The 18544-nt window shown below is 41.9% G+C and overlaps 1 protein-coding gene across 1 annotated transcript in view; it reads left to right on the top strand.

Moving 5' to 3' along the window:
* The first annotated feature begins 4206 nt into the window (after window positions 1–4206).
* LOC135516084 (protein Shroom4-like) overlaps window positions 4207–18544 on the top strand; it is an 86905-nt gene continuing 72567 nt past the window's right edge. The window contains 1 exon segment of the mRNA XM_064940108.1: window positions 4207–4651. Coding sequence (XP_064796180.1) covers window positions 4529–4651 — 123 coding nt within the window. The 5' untranslated portion in view covers window positions 4207–4528.

Below are 18544 nucleotides of genomic sequence, written 5' to 3' on the forward strand. Positions count from 1 at the left end.
TCCAGCGCTGCCAGAGTCTCCCTCCTGTCCAGCGCTGCCAGAGTCTCCCTCCTGTCCAGCGCTGCCAGAGTCTCCCTCCTGTCCAGGGCTGCCAGTCTCCCGCCTGCCCTGAGCTGCCAGAGCCGCCCGCCTGCCCTGAGCTACCAGAGCCGTTCGCCTGCCCTGAGCTGCCAGAGCCGCCCGCCTGCCCTGAGCTGCCAGAGCCGCCCGTCTGCCCTGAGCTGCCAGAGCCGCCCGTCTGTCCTGAGCTGCCAGAGCCGCCAGTCAGTCAGGAGCTGCCAGTGCCGCCCGTCAGTCAGGAGCTGCCAGAGCCGCCCTTCACTCCTGTGCTGCCGGAATTGCCCTTCACTCCGGCGCTGCCAGAATCAGCCTTCACTCCGGCGCTGTCGGAATCAGCCTTCACTCCGGCAATTCCGGAGTCTCCCGCCTGTCCGGTGCTGCCGGAATCTCCCGTCCATTCGGGGCCTGCTGCTAGGGTCACCAGTCCGAGGTTAGCGGCGAGGGTCGCCGCTCTAGAGGCACCACGGAGGCAGGTAAAGAAGCGGGCAAAGACTATGGTGTCCACGTCCCATGCCAGAGCCGCCACCTCGGACAGACGCCCACCCAGACCCTCCCCTATAGGTTCAGGTTTTGCGGCCGGAGTCCATATCTTTGGGGGGGGGGGGGTTCTGTCACGTTCTGACCTTAGTTCTTTTGTTATGTCTTTGTTTTAGTAAGGTCAGGGCGTGAGTTGGGGTGGGTAGTCTAAGTTCCTTTTTCTATGTTGTGTGGCCTGGTATGCTTCTCAATCAGAGGCAGGTGTCGTTCGTTGTCTCTGATTTGAGAATCATACTTAGGTAGCCTTTTCCCACCTGTGTTTTGTGGGTGATTATTTTTCCGCGTCAGTGTTTGTTCCACACGGGACTATTTCGTTCGTTTCGTTTATTCACGTTGTTATTTTGTATTTCAGTGTTCAGGCAAATAAACATCATGAACACATACCACATCGTGCATTGGTCCGATATTTCCTACTCCTCCTCAGACGAGGAGGACGACGATCATTATAGCTAGGCCATTACAATTGTAACTGGCTATACTTATTATTTCACCACTTACCATAATGAGACACAACTTTCAATTCTTGTTATCAAAATTTATGTTTGTAAACGTTCCATTAAAAAGTAGCATGATGATTGACTGTCTATATAGCTGTACCATGATATTTGCATTGCTACTAACTAAACCTCCAATTGGTCCCTACTATTCCACCCGCTAAAAGCCCTCCTCATCCCGAGTTGGGTTGTCATCCCAATGCCCGGCAGACCACCCTCGACCCCCTGTATCCCATAGCCCTGAACCGGCTGGGATCCATCCATTGAAAAGAGCACACAGTGCCATTTACCGAATTGAAGTAGATCAACTGCCAAATGCATTTCCATCGCCTTCACCTCGATTTGTATTATTTATAGCTGTGGATCATCCTCTATTGTCCCTAACATATTTTACTCCTTCGCAACAGTTGTGGGATACACACATACACCCACACACACTCAACCCTTTCCCTCCACACAACCATAAGCTCACATTCTCAACAATTGCACCATCCGAGAGCCCAACTCAAGAAAGGTCTTGATTTACAAATACACTTACAGTTGCAGCTGCATGAGAAGGCCTACAAGGCCGCTCAAAAAATGGGCAGAAATTGAGAGATTTCATTAACCATTGTCACATCCTAGATGATGGAGGCCAAATGTACACCTTTTCCTGTATTGACCATATTCCCAAGCATCTCCATGCAGTCAAACTTTGATTTTGTGCCACCAGGGTCACAATAATATACCCCCTCTCTGAATGTCCGAGTGTGACCCCTCCCCATGGGTTACTGCAGCTAGTGTTGCCAGCACTGCCCCTGCCTGGGTGGGGGCACCCCACCGGAATCCCCACCGGCTAGGTACAAGGTCATCAAGGTTCTCATTAGCAGCTTTGAGAATTTCCTTGTGTAGTATGCTCTCCCTTTAGGGGGCTTTGGCTTTGCAGGACCAACCCTGCCAAGCAGGCTCAGAATCTTGAGGGGGCAGTGCTGCTTTTGGTCTCTGAACTAATTTTGGCTGCATACAGACTGCTTACAGCAGGCACATAAAACAGTTAGGGACTTCTCCTTAGTATCTGGGTTATTCAGGTGGGTGTCTAGGGTATACGGTCGTGGACCATATTAAAATAGGATCATAAATAAATACATTTTAAAACTGTAGTTCCCCATGATAAGACAATAAATAAATTAAATGTATAATTTATTTTAAAACTGTTCCACCATGATAGGACAATAAATAAATAAGAAGTATAATTAATTATAAAAGTATATCCATCATCTGAACAACATTGAAAGCCCTCTCATACCCCGGCTCACAGCAATACATTGGTTCTGGGAAATGCAACCATTTTATTACTCACTCACTCAACTTTCCCAAACATAACAAATAAAATAAAACATTAACACACACCACACCATCCACACATACTGTGCCTTCTGTTTACTTAGTTTTTATCTTTACTCTTGTCACGTTCTCACCTTAGTTCTTTTGTTATGTCTTTGTTTTAGTATGGTCAGGGCGTTAGTCGGGTGGGTTGTCTATGTTCGTTTTTCTATGATTTGGTATTTCTGTGTTTGGCCTGGTATGGTTCTCAGAGGCAGCTGTCAACCGTTGTTCCTGATTGAGAACCATACTTAGGCAGCCTGTTTTCACCCTTGAGTTGAGGGTGATTATTTTCTGTTGAGTGTTTGTGTTCTGCACCAGACACAACGGTTTCGTTCATTCACTTTGTTGTTTTTGTTCAGTGTTCAATTTCTTTATTCAAAATATGGACACTTGCCATGTTGCGCATTGGTCCTCACCTTCTTCCACCAACAACGGCTGTTACAACTATGTTGAATTAGTGCTTGTGTGTTCAATTAGTTATATGTGAAGAGACACTTGGGTGCGTGCTCAGCCTCCTCCTGTACTCATTGTTCACCCATGACTGCAGGCCATGCATGCCTGCAAATCAATCAGGTTTACAGAGCACACAACAGTAGTAGGCCTGATGACCAACAATGATGAGACAGCCTACAGGGAGGTGGTGAGCACTCGGAGTGTGGTGCCAGGAAAATAACCCCTCACTTAATGTCAAGAAAACAAAGCAGCTGACTGTGGACTTCAGGAAACAGCAGAGGGAACACCCCCCTATCCACATCGACAGGACCGCAGTGGGGAAGGTGGAAAGCTTCAAGTTCCTTGGCATACACATCACTGACAAACTGAAATGGTCCACCCACACAGTGTGGTGAAGAAGGCGCAACAGCCAACAGCACCTTATCTTGGCACCTAAAACCCTCACAAACCTCTACAGATGCACAATTGAGAGCATCCTGTCGGACTGTATCACCGCCTGGTATGTCAACTGCACCGCTCGCACCCGCAGGGCTCTCCAGAGGGTGGTGCGGTCAGCCCAACGCATTACCAGGGGGCAAACTACCTCCAGGACACCTACAGCACACGATGTCGCAGGAAGGCCCAAAAGATCATCAAGGAAACAACCACCCGAGCCACTGCCTGTTCTATCATCCAGAAGGCGAGGTCAGAACAGGTGCCATCAGACTGTTAAATAGCCATCACTAGCATATTAGAGGCTGCTGCCAATATACAGACTTGAAATCACTGGCCACTTTAATAATGTTTACATATTTTGCATTTCTTATGTCATATGTATATACCGTATTCTATTCTACTGTATCTTAGTCTATGCTGCTCTGATATTGCTTGTCCATATATTTCTATATTCTTAATTAAATACCTTTACTTAGATGTGTGCGTTTGTGTTTGTTGTGAAATTGTTAGATATTACTACACTGTTGGAGCTAGAAACACAGTATTTTGCTACACTCACACTCACATAAATACATCTATGTAACCAATAAAATTTGATTTGAACATCTGGAAAATGTGTATGCGATGAATAAAATTAGATTAAGATTTTATCTGTTACCACTCATGCTAAATTGTGTAGTGTGTACTCTTTCCTCCCCCTGGGCGCTCTCATTGGACAATCCCAGTTTAAATTCCACCGTGACTATCTATGAATTTCAAACTAGTTTTGAAATTGGGGGACTGGGAAAACTTCTTCCTACTGCGTCAGAAGTTTTGGTTTTGGAAGAATACTAGGATACTACTAATACGTAGCAGGCGTAAAAAGACGCCTGAGCAGAGTCCTCACAACTGTTTTTTCAGGGGAAACTGCTGTAGCCCTGAGAACCGGAAACATCCGTTTTCACCACCCCGCGGAGAGTGGAACACTAACGCTACTGCCTGAACTTTTTTTTTAGCCCTCCCCCAATCTGTATGTATCACTAATGTCTCTGTTCGATTTGTGGCTTTATTGCAATGGAATGGTAGGACCCATTGGCTAGTAGTGATGGAGACCGAGTTCTAAAACAGCGCAGGTAGAAAAGTGACTCCTTTCCACTCCGCTCTGTCGGTTACCGCGAGTATAATAACGTTAAACGATATCTAGAATGGAGACTGTTGAGCAGCTCGTGTCGTTTAACCATATCCCAGTCCAGTTAAACGGAGGCACGCCTTGGGGGTTCACGCTGAAAGGAGGTCTCGAGCACGGAGAACCGCTCATCATCACTAAAGTGAGTCGTGATTTGTTTTCAGAACTCTCGCACGCGCTTTGTTGTCGTGGGATACATTTAAGTTGAGTTTTTACTGTTAGACTGCCCGCCCACAAGGCCAATGCAATGTCCATTTGTTAGGCTACATAATTTGAGGTTTATGACTGTGTGAGAGTAACATGTCCAGTCAGTAGAACTGCATGGTTGGATATTTTGTTTCAACTTCTTTGCCTTTAATTCATCAATGCTCCATCAAAGTCCTTTGAAACTTAGATAATTCTTGTGACTATATAGAAATAAGAATACTTAGTATAGCTTGCAGTGGTCACTACTGGGCATTTCCATCTAAAAGGACCCATAAGCACCAACATGTGAAGTGCATAGGAGCATTTCAAATTAGCTGTCAAAGCTGAGTTTTATTTATTTTTACTAAGGTATATAGCTTTTTAAAGCCATTCTCCAAACAAGAAAATAGGAATAAGCAAAGTCATTGATTTCTGGTGTTTCTACCAGAAACAGTCTTACACAGGATTATAAATACATCAAAACACAATCATGTTGTAAAGTAAAGACCCCTGCCAACTAATATGAACACTTTTATATTTAGTTTTAGAGAAATTATTTGCCCTCTCTATTAAATTGAACAGACATTGCCGTGTAATTCCAATACCAAAAACACACATTTTTTAAAGATAATTTCTCTCCCTCATGGGGGGATAACGAAAGTTCACATTCTCCGAGGTAGCAAGTAAAGGTATACCTACCAATTTATTTATAGAGTTTTTACTGATATCAAGTTTGTTTATAAATGTATTAAGTGATTTAAAACCCATCATTCTGTAACTAAATCAGAATGATTGCAATTGAATTACAATAGGAAATCATAGTAGTCATAAACCTCAGTTGGGTCACCTGCTACTGTCCTCCCTTCCACTGGCTTACTGTTATGTTCAGCTCAACAAAAAAAGTTTTTTTCTCTCTTTCTGTGGTCTGGTGGTCAAAGCCAAGACATGGTCAGTACTCCCTGGCTGGACCAAATCTGAACCAATCCTAGATGTCTATGTTTCACAAGTTTGTACAGTACAGTAGACAACAGTACAGTAATGAGTAGTGTAGAGTTCAGTACAGTAGAGCACACTGGAGTAGAGTACAGTACTGATCTCTACTTTACTGTACAATATGGAACTGCGCTGTAAAGTTGTGAAACACAGACATCTATAATTGTTTCAGATTTGGTCTGGACGGGGCCAACCAAATGTGGTCTTGTTTGGGGGCGGAGCTCATCCAATCTTGCAACCTTATAGTTAACTAGTCCAACGCTCTAACCACCTGCCTCTCATTGCACTCCACGATGAGCCTGCCTGTTACGTGAATGCAGTAGAAGCCAAGGTAAGTTGCTAGCTAAGATTAAACTTATCTTATAAAAAAACAATCAATCAATCATAATCACTAGTTATAACGACACATTGGTTGATGAATATTACTCGTTTATCTAGCGTGTTCTGCTTTGCATATAATCGATGCAATGCTGGTGGATGATTTAACAAAAGCGCATTTGCGAAAAAAGCACAATTGTTGGACGACTGTACCTAACCATAAACACCAATGCATTTCTTAAAATCAATACACAGAAGTATGTATTTTTAAACCTGCAAATTTAGCTAAAATAAATCCAGGTTAGCAGGCAATATTAACCAGGTGAAGTTGTGTCATTTCTCTTGCGTTCATTGCACACAATGTCAGGGTATAAGCAACAGTTTGGGCAGCCTGGCTCATTGCGGACTAATTTGCCAGAAAGTTACGTAATTATGACATAACATTGAAGGTTGTGCAATGTAACAATAATATTTACACTTAGGGATGCCACCCATTAGATAAAATACCGAACGGTTCTGTATTTCACTGAAATAATAAACGTTTTGTTTTAGAAATTATAGTTTCCGGATTCGACCATATTAATGACCAAAGGCTTGTATTTCTGTGTGTTATGTTATAATTAAGTCTATGATTTGATAGAGTAGTCTGACTGAGCGATGGTAGGCAGCAGCAGGCTCGTAAGCATTCATTCAAACAGCACTTTTGTGCGTTTTGCCAGCAGTTCTTCGCAAGCAGAGCGCTGTTTATGACTTCAAGCCTATCAGCCTAATGGCTGGTGTAACCGATGTGAAATGGCTAGCTAGTTAGCTGGGTGTGCGCTAATAGCGTTTCAAACGTCACTCGCTCTGAGACTTGGAGTAGTTATTCCCCTTGCTCTGCAAGGGCTGCAGCTTTTGTGGAGCGATGGGTAACGCTGCTTTAATAGTGGCTGTTGTCGATGTGTTCCTGGTTCGAGCCCAGGTAGTGGCGAGGAGAGGGACGGAAGCTATACTGTTACACTGGCAATACTATAGTGCCTATAAGAACATCCAATAGTCAAAGGTATATGAAATTCAAATGGTATAGAGAGAAATAGTCCTATAAATACTATATTAACTACAACCTAAAACCTCTTACCTTGAATATTGTCTCATGTTAAACGGAACCACCAACTTTCATATGTTCTCATGTTCTGAGCAAGGAACTCAAATGTTAGCTTTTTTACATGGAACAAATTGCACTTTTACTTCTCCAACACTTTGTTTTTGCATTATTTAAACCAAATTGAATATGTTTCATTATTTATTTGAGGCTAAATAGATTTTTATTGATGTATTATATTAAGTTAAAATAAGTGTTCCTTCAGTATTGTTGTAATTGTCATTATTACAAATACATGTAAAAAAAAAATAATCAGCCGATTAATCGGTATCGGCTTTTTTGGTCCTCCGATAATCGGTATCGGTGTTGAAAAATCATAATCGGTCGACCTCTAGTAGATTGTTACCCATAAATACCGTAAATACGTTACCAGGTGTAAATCCACTTTACTTGCTGTATGTAGCCAACCTCTCTTTCATATTCCCAAAAATTGGAAGCTGCCGCGGTCATCCCCCTCTTGAAAGGGGGTGACACTCTAGACCCAAACTGCTATATCTATCCTACCCTGCCTTTCTAAGGTCTTCGAAAGCCAAGTGAAGCTATGGGGGCGCTATTTCATTATTGGATAAAACAACGTGCCCGTTTTAAGCGCAATATTTTGTCACAAAAAGATGCTCGACTATGCATATAATTGACAGCTTTGGAAAGAAAACACTCTGACGTTTCTAAAACTGCAAAGATATTATCTGTGAGTGCCACAGAACTGATGCTACAGGCGAAACCAAGATGAAACTTCAAACAGGAAATGAGCAAAATTTTTGAAGCGCTGTTTTCCAATGTCTCCTTATATGGCTGTGAATGCGACAGGAATGAGCCCACAATTTCTGCCGTTTTCCCAAGGTGTCTGCAGCATTGTGACGTATTTGTAGGCATATCATTGGAAGATTGACCATAAGAGACCACATTTACCAGGTGTCCGCCCTGTGTCCTGCAAACCTCAGCTGCAAGTATTTTTCCATGGAATTCATTGAAGAAAGCAGGCTTCCACGAACGATATATCAATGAAGAGATATGTGAAAAACACCTTGAGGATTGATTCTAACAACGTTTGCCATGTTTCAGTCGATATTATGGAGATAATTTGGAAAAAAGTTTGGCGTTTTGATGACTGAATTTTCGGTTTGTTTTGGTAGCCAAAAGTGATGTACAAAACGGAGCGATTTCTCCTACACAAAGAATCTTTCAGGAAAAACTGAACATTTGATATGTAACTGAGAGTCTCCTCATTGAAAACATCCGAAGTTCTTCAAAGGTAAATTATTTTATTTGAATGCTTTTCTGGTTTTTGTGAAAATGTTGCCTGCTAAATGCTACGCTAAATGCTACGCTAGCTATCAATACTCTTACACAAATGCTTGATTTGCTATGGTTCAAAAGCATATTTTGAAAATCTTAGATGACAGTGTTGTTAAGAAAAGGCTAAGCTTGAGAGCTAGCACATTTATTTCATTTCATTTGCGATTTTCATAAATAGTTAACGTTACGTTATGCTAATGAGCTTGAGGCTATAAATGGATACAGGTTTTTTTCGTAGCCAAACGTGAACAAAACAGAGCGATTTGTTCTACACAAATAATATTTTTTGAAAAACTGAACATTTGCTATGTAACTGAGAGTCTCCTCATTGAAAACATCCGAAGTTCTTCAAAGGTAAATGATTTTATTTGAATGCTTTTCTTGTTTTTGTGAAAATGTTGCTGGCTGAATTCTAGGCTTATAGCTATGCTAGCTGTCAATACTCTTACACAAATGTTTGTTTAGCTATGGTTGAAAAGCATATTTTGAAAATCTGAGATGAGTGTTGTTAACAAAAGTCTAAGCTTGAGAGCAAATATATTTATTTCATTTCATTTGCGATTTTCATGAATAGTTAATGTTGCGTTATGCTAATGAGCTTGAGGTTATAAATAGGATCCCGGATCCGGGATTGCTCGTCGCATGAAGTTAACAAACAGATTACCGACCATTTCGAATCCCACCGTACCTTCTCCGCTATGCAATCTTGTTTCAGAGCTGGTCATGGGTGCACCTCAGCCACGCTCAAGGTCCTAAACAACATCATAACTGCAATCGATAAACATTACTGCGCAGCCAAATTCATCGACCTGGCCAAGGCTTTCGAATCTGTCAATCACCACATTCTTATTGGCAGACTCGACAGCGTTGGTTTCTCAAATGATTGCCTCGCCTGGTTTACCAACTACTTCTCTGATAGAGTTCAGTGTGTCCAATTGGAGGGCCTGTAGTCCGGACCCCTGGCAGTCTCTATGGGGTTCCATACATGGGCTGACTCTCTTCTCTGTATACGTCAATGATGTTGCTCTTGCTGCTGGTGATTCTCTGGTACACCTCTACGCAGACGACACCATTCTGTATATTTCTGCCCCCTCTTTGAACAATGTGTTAACTAACCTCCAGACGAGCTTCAATGCCACACAACTCTCCTTCTGTGGCCTCCAACTGCTCTTAAACGCAAGTAAAAACCAAATGCATGCTATTCAACCGATCACTGCCCGCACCTGCTCGCCCGTCAAGCATCACTACTCTGGACGGCTCTGACTTAGAATACGTGGACAACTACAAATACCTGGGTGTCTGGTTAGACTGTAAACTCTCCTTCCAGACTCACATTGAGCATCTCTAATCTAGAATCGGCTTCCTATATCGCAACAAAGCATCCTTCACTCATGCTGCCAAACACCCTCGTAAAACTGACCTACCGATCCTCAACTTCGGTGATTGTCATCTATAAAATAGCCTCCAACACTGTACTCAACAAACTGGATGCAGTCTATCACAGTGCCATCCGTTTTGTCACCAAAGCCCCATACACTACCCACCATTGTGACCTGTACGCTCTCGTTGGTTGGCCCTCGCTTCATACGCGTCGCCAAACCCACTGGCTACAGGTTATCTACAAGTCTCTGCTAGGTAAAGCCCCGCCTTATCTCAGTTCACTGGTCACCATAGCGCTCCAGCAGGTATATCTCACTGGTCACCCCCAAAGACAATTCCTGCTTTGGTCATCTTTCCTTCCAGTTCTCTGCTGCCAGTGACTGGAATGAACTGCAAAAATCTCTGAAACTGGAAACACTTATCTCCCTCATTAGCTTTAAGCACCAGCTGTCAGAGCAGCTCACAGATTACTCTACCTGTACATAGCCCATCTATAATTTAGCCCAAACAACTACCTCTTCCCCTACTGTATTTATTTATTTTGCTCCTTTGCACCCCATTATTTATATTTCTACTTTTTTGCATTCTACCACTGCAAGTCTACCATCCCAGTGTTTTACTTGCTATATTGTATTTGCCTTGCCACCATGGCCTTTTTTGTCTTTACCTCCCTTATCTCACCTCATTTGCTCACATTGTATATAAACTTATTTTTCTACTGTATTATTGATTGTATGTTTTGTTTATTCCATGTGTAACTCTGTGTTGTTGTATGTATCGAATTGCTATGCTTTATCTTGGCCAGGTCGCAGTTGCAAATGAGAACTTGTTCTCAACTAGCCTACCTGGTTAAATAAAGGTGAAAAAAATTACAAAATGAATATCATTTTTAAACTGTAACCAGCTTTGTACGGCTTTTTTAAGAAAGGGTGATACTTGAAACATTTTTTTCCACATATGAGAAGTTGTAATCTGTATGAAGGCAAAAAAGGCAATTTTTGAACAAAGGATAAGCCTGCCTTAATAATCTACTGAAGAATAATTTTGGGTTTAAGTATAATGTATGTATGAATTAAGCTTTTAGTGAGGGGTTTAAAGCTTTAATATTTAATAATGTTAGCCCCTCAAACTCCTATTCATTATATAAATAGGCACGTTTTAATTTTGTCTGGCCAAGTAAAATGAAATATTTTTTGCTCATATGATTTAAAAAAAACAAGTCATCTGAAGTAGGCAGTGCAATTAGTAAGTAAGTGAACTGTGATAGGATCAACGTGTTAATCAGTGTGATGCCTCCCCCAAAAATAGACAAGTATTTACCTCTCCATGGATGCAGAATCTTATCTGTTTTTCTGACTTTATATTGAAATTGTGTTAAGTTAATTTATATTTTTTGACATGTGAATACCAAATATGTCTACTTCACCATCTGCCCATTCTATTGGTAAAGTACAAGGTAGTGTAAACAATCCAATACTTATTAATATGGTACACTTGTCATAATTAGGTTTTATTCCAGAGAGGCTAGAAAAGTGATCAAGTTCTTCAGTGAGACTGTACAGGGATCCAGATTGCGGACTTAAGAAAAAACTAGAGTCATCGGCATACATTGACACTTTTGTTTTTATCCTCTGGATTTCTAACCCCTTGACGTTCTTGTTGGATCTAATTTTAATAGCTAGCAATTAAATGGCCATAATACATAGATATGGAAATAACAGACAGCCTTGTTTTACTCTGCTTAAAAGCTCAATACTTTCTGAGAAGTAACCATTATTTACTATTTTACATCTGGGGTTGCTGTACATAACTTTAACCCATTGTATAAGAGATTAAGTAAGTAATCCAGGCATTTATATATAAATTCTAGTCGTACCTTATCATAGCCTTTTCAAAATCCCCTATGAGGACCAGGCCTGTTATCTTCAATGTTTCATAGTGTTCAATTGTTTTAAGTAATTGTCATATCTCCAATATGTCGTCCATGTAAAAAACCTGTTTGATCAGGATGAACAATATCCGGTAAAACCTTTTTTTTAAATTCTATGTGCTATGCATTTCGCCAGGATTTTAGCATCACAACATTGAAGAGTAAGAGGCCTCCTAGTTTTTTAAATGGACTTACCACCTGGGTCCTGTTCTAGTAGTAATGAAATCAGACCTACTTGTTGAGTACCTGAAAGTCTACCATTTGTATAAGAGTAATTAAAACATGCTAATAATGGATCTTTGAGTACATCAAAAAAGGTCTGATATACCTCTACTGGTATACCATCATGCCCTGGTGTTTTAGACTGAAAAGATTGTATTGCCTAAAAGTTCCTCACCTGTAATTTGGCCTTCACACAGGTCTTTCTGTAAATGTGTAAATTTGACATTATTGTTATTAGGAAATAAATCCTTACAGTTAACATCATTCAGTAGAACTGGAGGAGACTGAAAAGAAAACACATGTTTTTCTTTGCCCATGACAAAAATATATTTCTCCCTCCCAGTCATTTTTCTATATGTGTAGAATTTGTTACTTGTAAACAGTATATATTATGTTCTTTATCTTTTAGCCATGTAAAATGTATTCTTTTTTTATGATCTGCTAAGCCATTACAATTATAACTTGCTATACTCATTTCCCCACTTACCATAATGGTACCCACGTTTCACTTATACTTACCACAACCAATGTTTGTAAACTTACCATTTTAAACAGCACCATGATGATTAAGTGTCCATGAAGCGGTACCATAGTAATTTGCACTGTTAAGCATACTGTAGCTGCAACTTTGTAAACCTCCCAATTGCCCTAATATTCCACCCACTAAAACCCCCCATATATAGGTTTGTTGTCACTAAGGCCATCAGATCGTCTCCCTGATTCACAACGCACCTTTGCGTCCTAAGGCAAACCCTTGGCCGCCAATTGCTGTTGCCCAGAGGGAAATATGGGAAGTCCATAAATATCTGAAGATGCTTAAGAGAACTAACCAAAACATGGAAAACAGTCAGAAAAAAGTAAATAGTAACAATAATAGATCATATTAATAGAAATAATAACAGCACAATCTTATAAATGAATGGTCATATTTGAAAGTCCTAGCAAGGCTATAAGCATGTCAGCCCAGCCTGCATAGTTCATTGGATTCAATGGTTTGACTTTTTAATTATTTTTTTTAAATGAAGGGAACTTCATAAATATATCGCAAGACCAGACCTTTTTTAATGTCCATTACATGCAAGACATATTTCATGTAGTCCTCCATTATATCCTGTTGTATTCTGACAAAAAAAGGAAGAAGGAAAAAGGAACATAGATTCTAATGACTGCAAGTAAAAATTATTCTTAGGCATCACATCCTGTTGTATCGTGTCATGGCTGTGCCAGAGCCGACTGCAAGCCAACCCCGGGCACTCCCTTATGGGAAGGCATACCCAAGATCAACTCACAATCGACTCTGACACAGCCACGGCACGACAGCCAAGAACACATGCAGTACTGACAATCCAGAGCGAGTAAACCTGTAAAACCAACCCTGTCTCCACCCATACACATTTTGTTTTTTATTCCAGGGTTGTTGCTCTATCACTTCAGCTGTTTTACACCTAGTCCTATCATTAGGATCAAGAATATAAAAGGTAGCATAAATAGCTTATAGAAATATATAATATACCTTTCTCTCGCTTAGAGAAGTGCTTCCGTAAGCCAATTATTGTATTAGTTCTACTGTTAACTTAACCAGCATGCCACACACTAGAGACAACAACCCTTTTGACAATACCTAATCCATCCATTTGCCGGTGTGTATCGGAAGAATAATCATACTTAAAAAAAATGTATATTGATTTAAAAAAAATGTAAAACGGTAATAAAACCAATTATTTGAGGATCATGTAGGCCTATTCCAATAGAGAACCTAGGCTGGTTTTTAATTATATAATCCTTTAGTCTAGCACTAAAAATATAATATGACCTGATTTTATTAATCTTAAATGCTAATCCTTCCTATTCACATCGGCGAGCAAGGGACGCACTATATAATAGTTTTTACGTCATAATATTCCCGACCTCTACAATTAGGCCATATCATGTTAAACAAAAAAATTACTTTGGTATTTCTAATGGTACAATCTTCAAATTTAATACATAAAAAATCCTAAAGGGAAAAAAGTCAGCTCCCTTTCATCCTCGCCGTCCCCTAAATCAAAACCTGATATTTCGCCCATATAGTCCAAAGTTCCATATTTCCTAAATAGAGAATTGATCAGAAGTTCATCATACCCATTCTGCATTACCATAAGTCCAACCTTTGTTTTAAGTCCACGATTCCATACTACATTAATAAAACAAATGAATCCATATTTTTCACTGTGTAATACGGTGCAAATATGTATCGGGGCTACTTCAGCAGGAGGTAGCTACATGCCGTGTTGCATTATTCAATTGTGTTAACTTCTGTGCATCATGGGGCGCTAACACAATGCAGCCCAGACTCCAAGTGCAGGCTAGAAATTTGTAATTGGAGCAGGCACGGTGCGCACAATAATAAGGGGTACGCTGCGCTGTTAGACGGGCTTGATCAGGGAGACACATTTGACAGAAGTACCAAAAGTAACACATTCTAGTACTGAATAGTTTTTAATTTTTCTAGTATTGAAAAGTACAGAGGTTTCAGTATACCATGCAACACTAGTGTGTGTTGTGCATGTCTTCCAGATTCACCCCTCTCTGAGCAAGAGGGGGGGGGGGGGTATAGAGGAGAATGAAAGGGAGTGGGAGAAAGAGCGGAGGGATATCCCCCATTCTCTTAGAAAGGGTAGAGCCTCATGTTTTAGTACGAGCTGCATGGTATTTGACTGACCATGTGTCCTTCCTTACTGATAACACTGTATAATCCTTCATCTCTTACCCTCCTGTGGTATCCTGAGAAAGAGGATTGGCTCTCTTTGTGTGTGTGTGTGTGTGTGTGTGATTCTACTATAATCCTGTTGGTTAGGGGTTAAATGACACTGGTTACATCTGATAGAAGCCAATTCTTTGCTAAACCTGCTAGCTAACTGGCTACACAAAACCCGTATGGAGTGGCATCAGACATAGGAGTCACCAATGTGTGTTTGTGGCTATGATTGTGGTGTACTGTTGTCATTTGTTAATGTCTGCTCCTGCTGCTTCTAAGAACTTGTAGTCATGACTGGAGATAGAGATTAAATGTTCCCATCTCTATCTTTCCATCTCTGAACCCCCTAAGCTGTTTCTACTAGGTCTGTTAGCTTGCCACATTAAAACACTGTATAATAGAGAGGTTGGAAGGCCAGTTCTGGGGATACTGTTGTATTTTTCCTACTCTGGCTCCAGATGTAAGGATGTTTTATCTATTTAATCTATCTTATCTATATAGTCTTATTTAGCATCTTATGACTTTGCTTATTTGTGAAACATCTAGGATGATGCAGTGTTTTAAGTCTTTATTATTGGCCTAATAGACCTGATAACCACATGGAACGCTTTTGTTTGATGTTACAGACGTAGATAACCCAGTGTTAATGGTTGTAAAATTTGTACCGGTTGTAACATTGAGCTGCTTTATGCATTAACTCACTGAGAATCTCTTTACTATTAGCCCCAAATCAATATTTTACAAGTTGCTATAAGAGGACAAGTGTCAAAGGGATACCTTTTTTATTTTGTCAATGATGCCCTTTATCTTCATCCCCAGAGTCAGATTAGCTTGCGGATACCATTTTTATGTGTCTGTGTCCAGTATGAAGGAAGTTAGAGGTAGTTTCGCAGACGAAAAATACACTGGTACAAAGAAACTGACAATAACTTCTTTGTGCTGTATATCATGCATTCTTTAATTCGCTCTGTCCTTTCCTTCACCCCTTTTCATTATTCCCTTCACCCCTTTCCTGACTCATTCTCGTGCTCTGGTGTTACTGGTACCACAGGACGCAATACACACACACACACGGTGTTACTGGTACCTCCGGGTGAAATAGTCATACTTTTCCTTCCCTCCTCCTCTACTTTAAATGGAGCACTGGATCTAGTAAATAGAAACCAATGTTTTCAGGAACAGTTGGGAATTGGGGAATTTACAGTGGAGTGCACGCACAAAAACACACACACACACACACACACACACACACACACACACACCCCTCTCTGTCACACACTCCTACATAACACATCCTGAAGTTTTGGCCAGTGTTTGAACGTGTCCATTAGAGAAACCACACCAAAGGACCTTATCTTCCCAAGGAGAGAGGGATAGGAGGAGGAGGGAGGGGAAGGTTTTGGTGAAGTGGGCAAGGTCGTTTCAGCCTACAGGGAGGTGGAGAGAGCCCTGGCGGAATGGTGCCAGGAAAATAACCTCTCCCTCAACGTCAACAAAATGAAGGAGCAGGATCGTAGACTACAGGAGACAGCAGAGCGAGCACGCCCCCATCCACATCGACGGGCCGCAGTGGTACGGGTCAAAAGCTTTAAGTTCCTCTGCGTGCACCTCACTGAGGACCTGATATGGTCCCTTCACGCCAAATAAATTTGGCCCCTAGACCCTCACAAACTTCTACAGATCAAATCAAACTTTATTTGTCACATGCATCGAATACAACAAGTGTAGACATTACCGTGAAATGCTTACTTACGAGCCCTCAACCAACATTGCAGTTCAAGAACATTTTTTTTACCAAGTAGGCTAAAATAAAAAGTAAATCAATAAGAATAACAATAACAAGGCTATATACAGGGGGCACCGGTACTGAGTCAGTGTGCAGGGGTACAGGCCAGCTGAGGTAATCTACAAATGTAGGTGGGGGCGAAGTAACTACGCATAGGTAATAAACTAACAGCGAGTATCAGCAGTGTACAAGGGGAGGGGGGGGGGGGGTGTCAATGTAAATTGTCCGGTGTCGGTTTTTATGACTTGTTCAGCAGTCGAATGACTTGGGGGTAGAAGCTGTTGAGGAACATTTTGGTCCTAGACTTTGTGCTCTGTTACCGCTTGCCGTGCGGTAGCAGAGAAAACGGTCTTTAACCTGGGTGAATGGAGTCTCTGACAATTTTATGGGCTTTCCTCTGACACTGCCTATTATATAGGTCCTGGGTGGCAGGAAGTTCGCACTACCCTCTGTAACACCTTATGGTCAGATGCCGAGCAGTTGCCATACCAGACAGTGATGCAACTGGTCAGGATGCTCTCGATGGTGCAGCTGTAGCTGTCAGAAAACTGGCACCACACTGCCAGTTTTCTGACCACCTCTCTATAGGCTCTCACACCATTGTCGCTGATCAGGCCTAACACTGTTGTGTCATCTGCAAACTTAAATGATGGTGTTGGAGTTGTGTTTGGCCACGCAGTCATGGGTGAACAGGGAATACAGGAGTGGACAAAGTACACACCCCTGAGGGGCCCCAGTGTTGAGGATCAGCATGGCAGACGTTTTGTTGCCTACTCTTGCCATCTGGGTGCAGCCCGTCAGGAAGTCCAGGATCCAGTTGCAGAGGGAAATGTTTAGTTCCAGGTTCCTTAGTTTATTGATGAGCTTTGAGGGCACTATCGTGTTGAATGCTGAGCTGTAGTCAATGAATAGCATTCTCACATAGATGTTCCTTTTGTCCAGGTGAGAAACAGCGGTGTGGAGTGCGATTGAGATTGGTCATCTGTGGATCTGTTGGGACGGTAAGCGAGTTGGAGTTGGTCTAGAGTGTCCGGGAGGATGCTTTTGATGTGAGCCATGACCAGCCTTTCAAAGCACTTCATGGCTACCAATGTGAGTACCACGGGGCGGTAATCATTTAGGCAGGTTACCTTCGCTTCCTTTGGGCACAGGGACTATGGTGGTCTGCTTGAAACATGTAGGTATTACAGACTCGGTCAGGGAGAGGTTGAAAATTTCAGAAGAAGACGCTTGACAGTTGTTCCGCGCATCCTTTGAGTACACGTCCTGGTAATCTGTCTGGCCCAGCGGCTTTGTGAATGTTGACCTGTTTAAAGGCTTTGTTCACATCGTCTACCAAGAGCGTTATCACACAGTCATCCAAAACAGCTGGTGCTCTCATGCATGCTTCAGTTTTGCTTGCCTCAAGCGGGCATAAAACGCATTTAGCTCGTCTGGTAGGCTCACGTCACTGGGCAGCTCGCATCTGGGTTTCCCTGTGGAGTCCGTAATAGTTTTCAAGCCCTGCCTTATCCGACGAGCGTCAGAGCTGGTGTAGATTCAATATCAATCCTGTATTGACGTTTTGCTTGTTTGATGGTTTGTCTGAGGGCATAGCAGGATTTCTTATAAGCATCCAGATTAGTCTCCCGCTCCTTGAAAGCAGCAGCTCTAGCTCGATGGGCTTGATAGGCTTGATTACCAACAACGACGAGACGGCCTACAGGGAGGAGGTGAGGGCCCTCTGAGTGTGGTGTCAGGAAAATAACCTCACACTCAATGTCAACAAAACTAAGGAGATGATTGTGGACTTGAGGGAACACCCCCCTATCCACATCGATGGAACAGTAGTGGAGAGAGTAGCAAGTTTTAAGTTCCTCGGCATACACATCACAGACAAACTAAATTGGTCCACTCACACAGACAGCATCGTGAAGAAGGCGCAGCAGCACCTCTTCAACCTCAGGAGGCTGAAGAAATTCGGCTTGTCACCAAAAACACTCACAAACTTCTACAGATGCACAATCGAGAGCATCCTGGCGGGCTGTATCACCGCCTGGTACGGCA

The sequence above is a fragment of the Oncorhynchus masou genome, chromosome 27, assembly GCF_036934945.1.
Source record: "Oncorhynchus masou masou isolate Uvic2021 chromosome 27, UVic_Omas_1.1, whole genome shotgun sequence".
In the NCBI taxonomy this organism is placed as follows: Eukaryota; Metazoa; Chordata; class Actinopteri; order Salmoniformes; family Salmonidae; genus Oncorhynchus; species Oncorhynchus masou.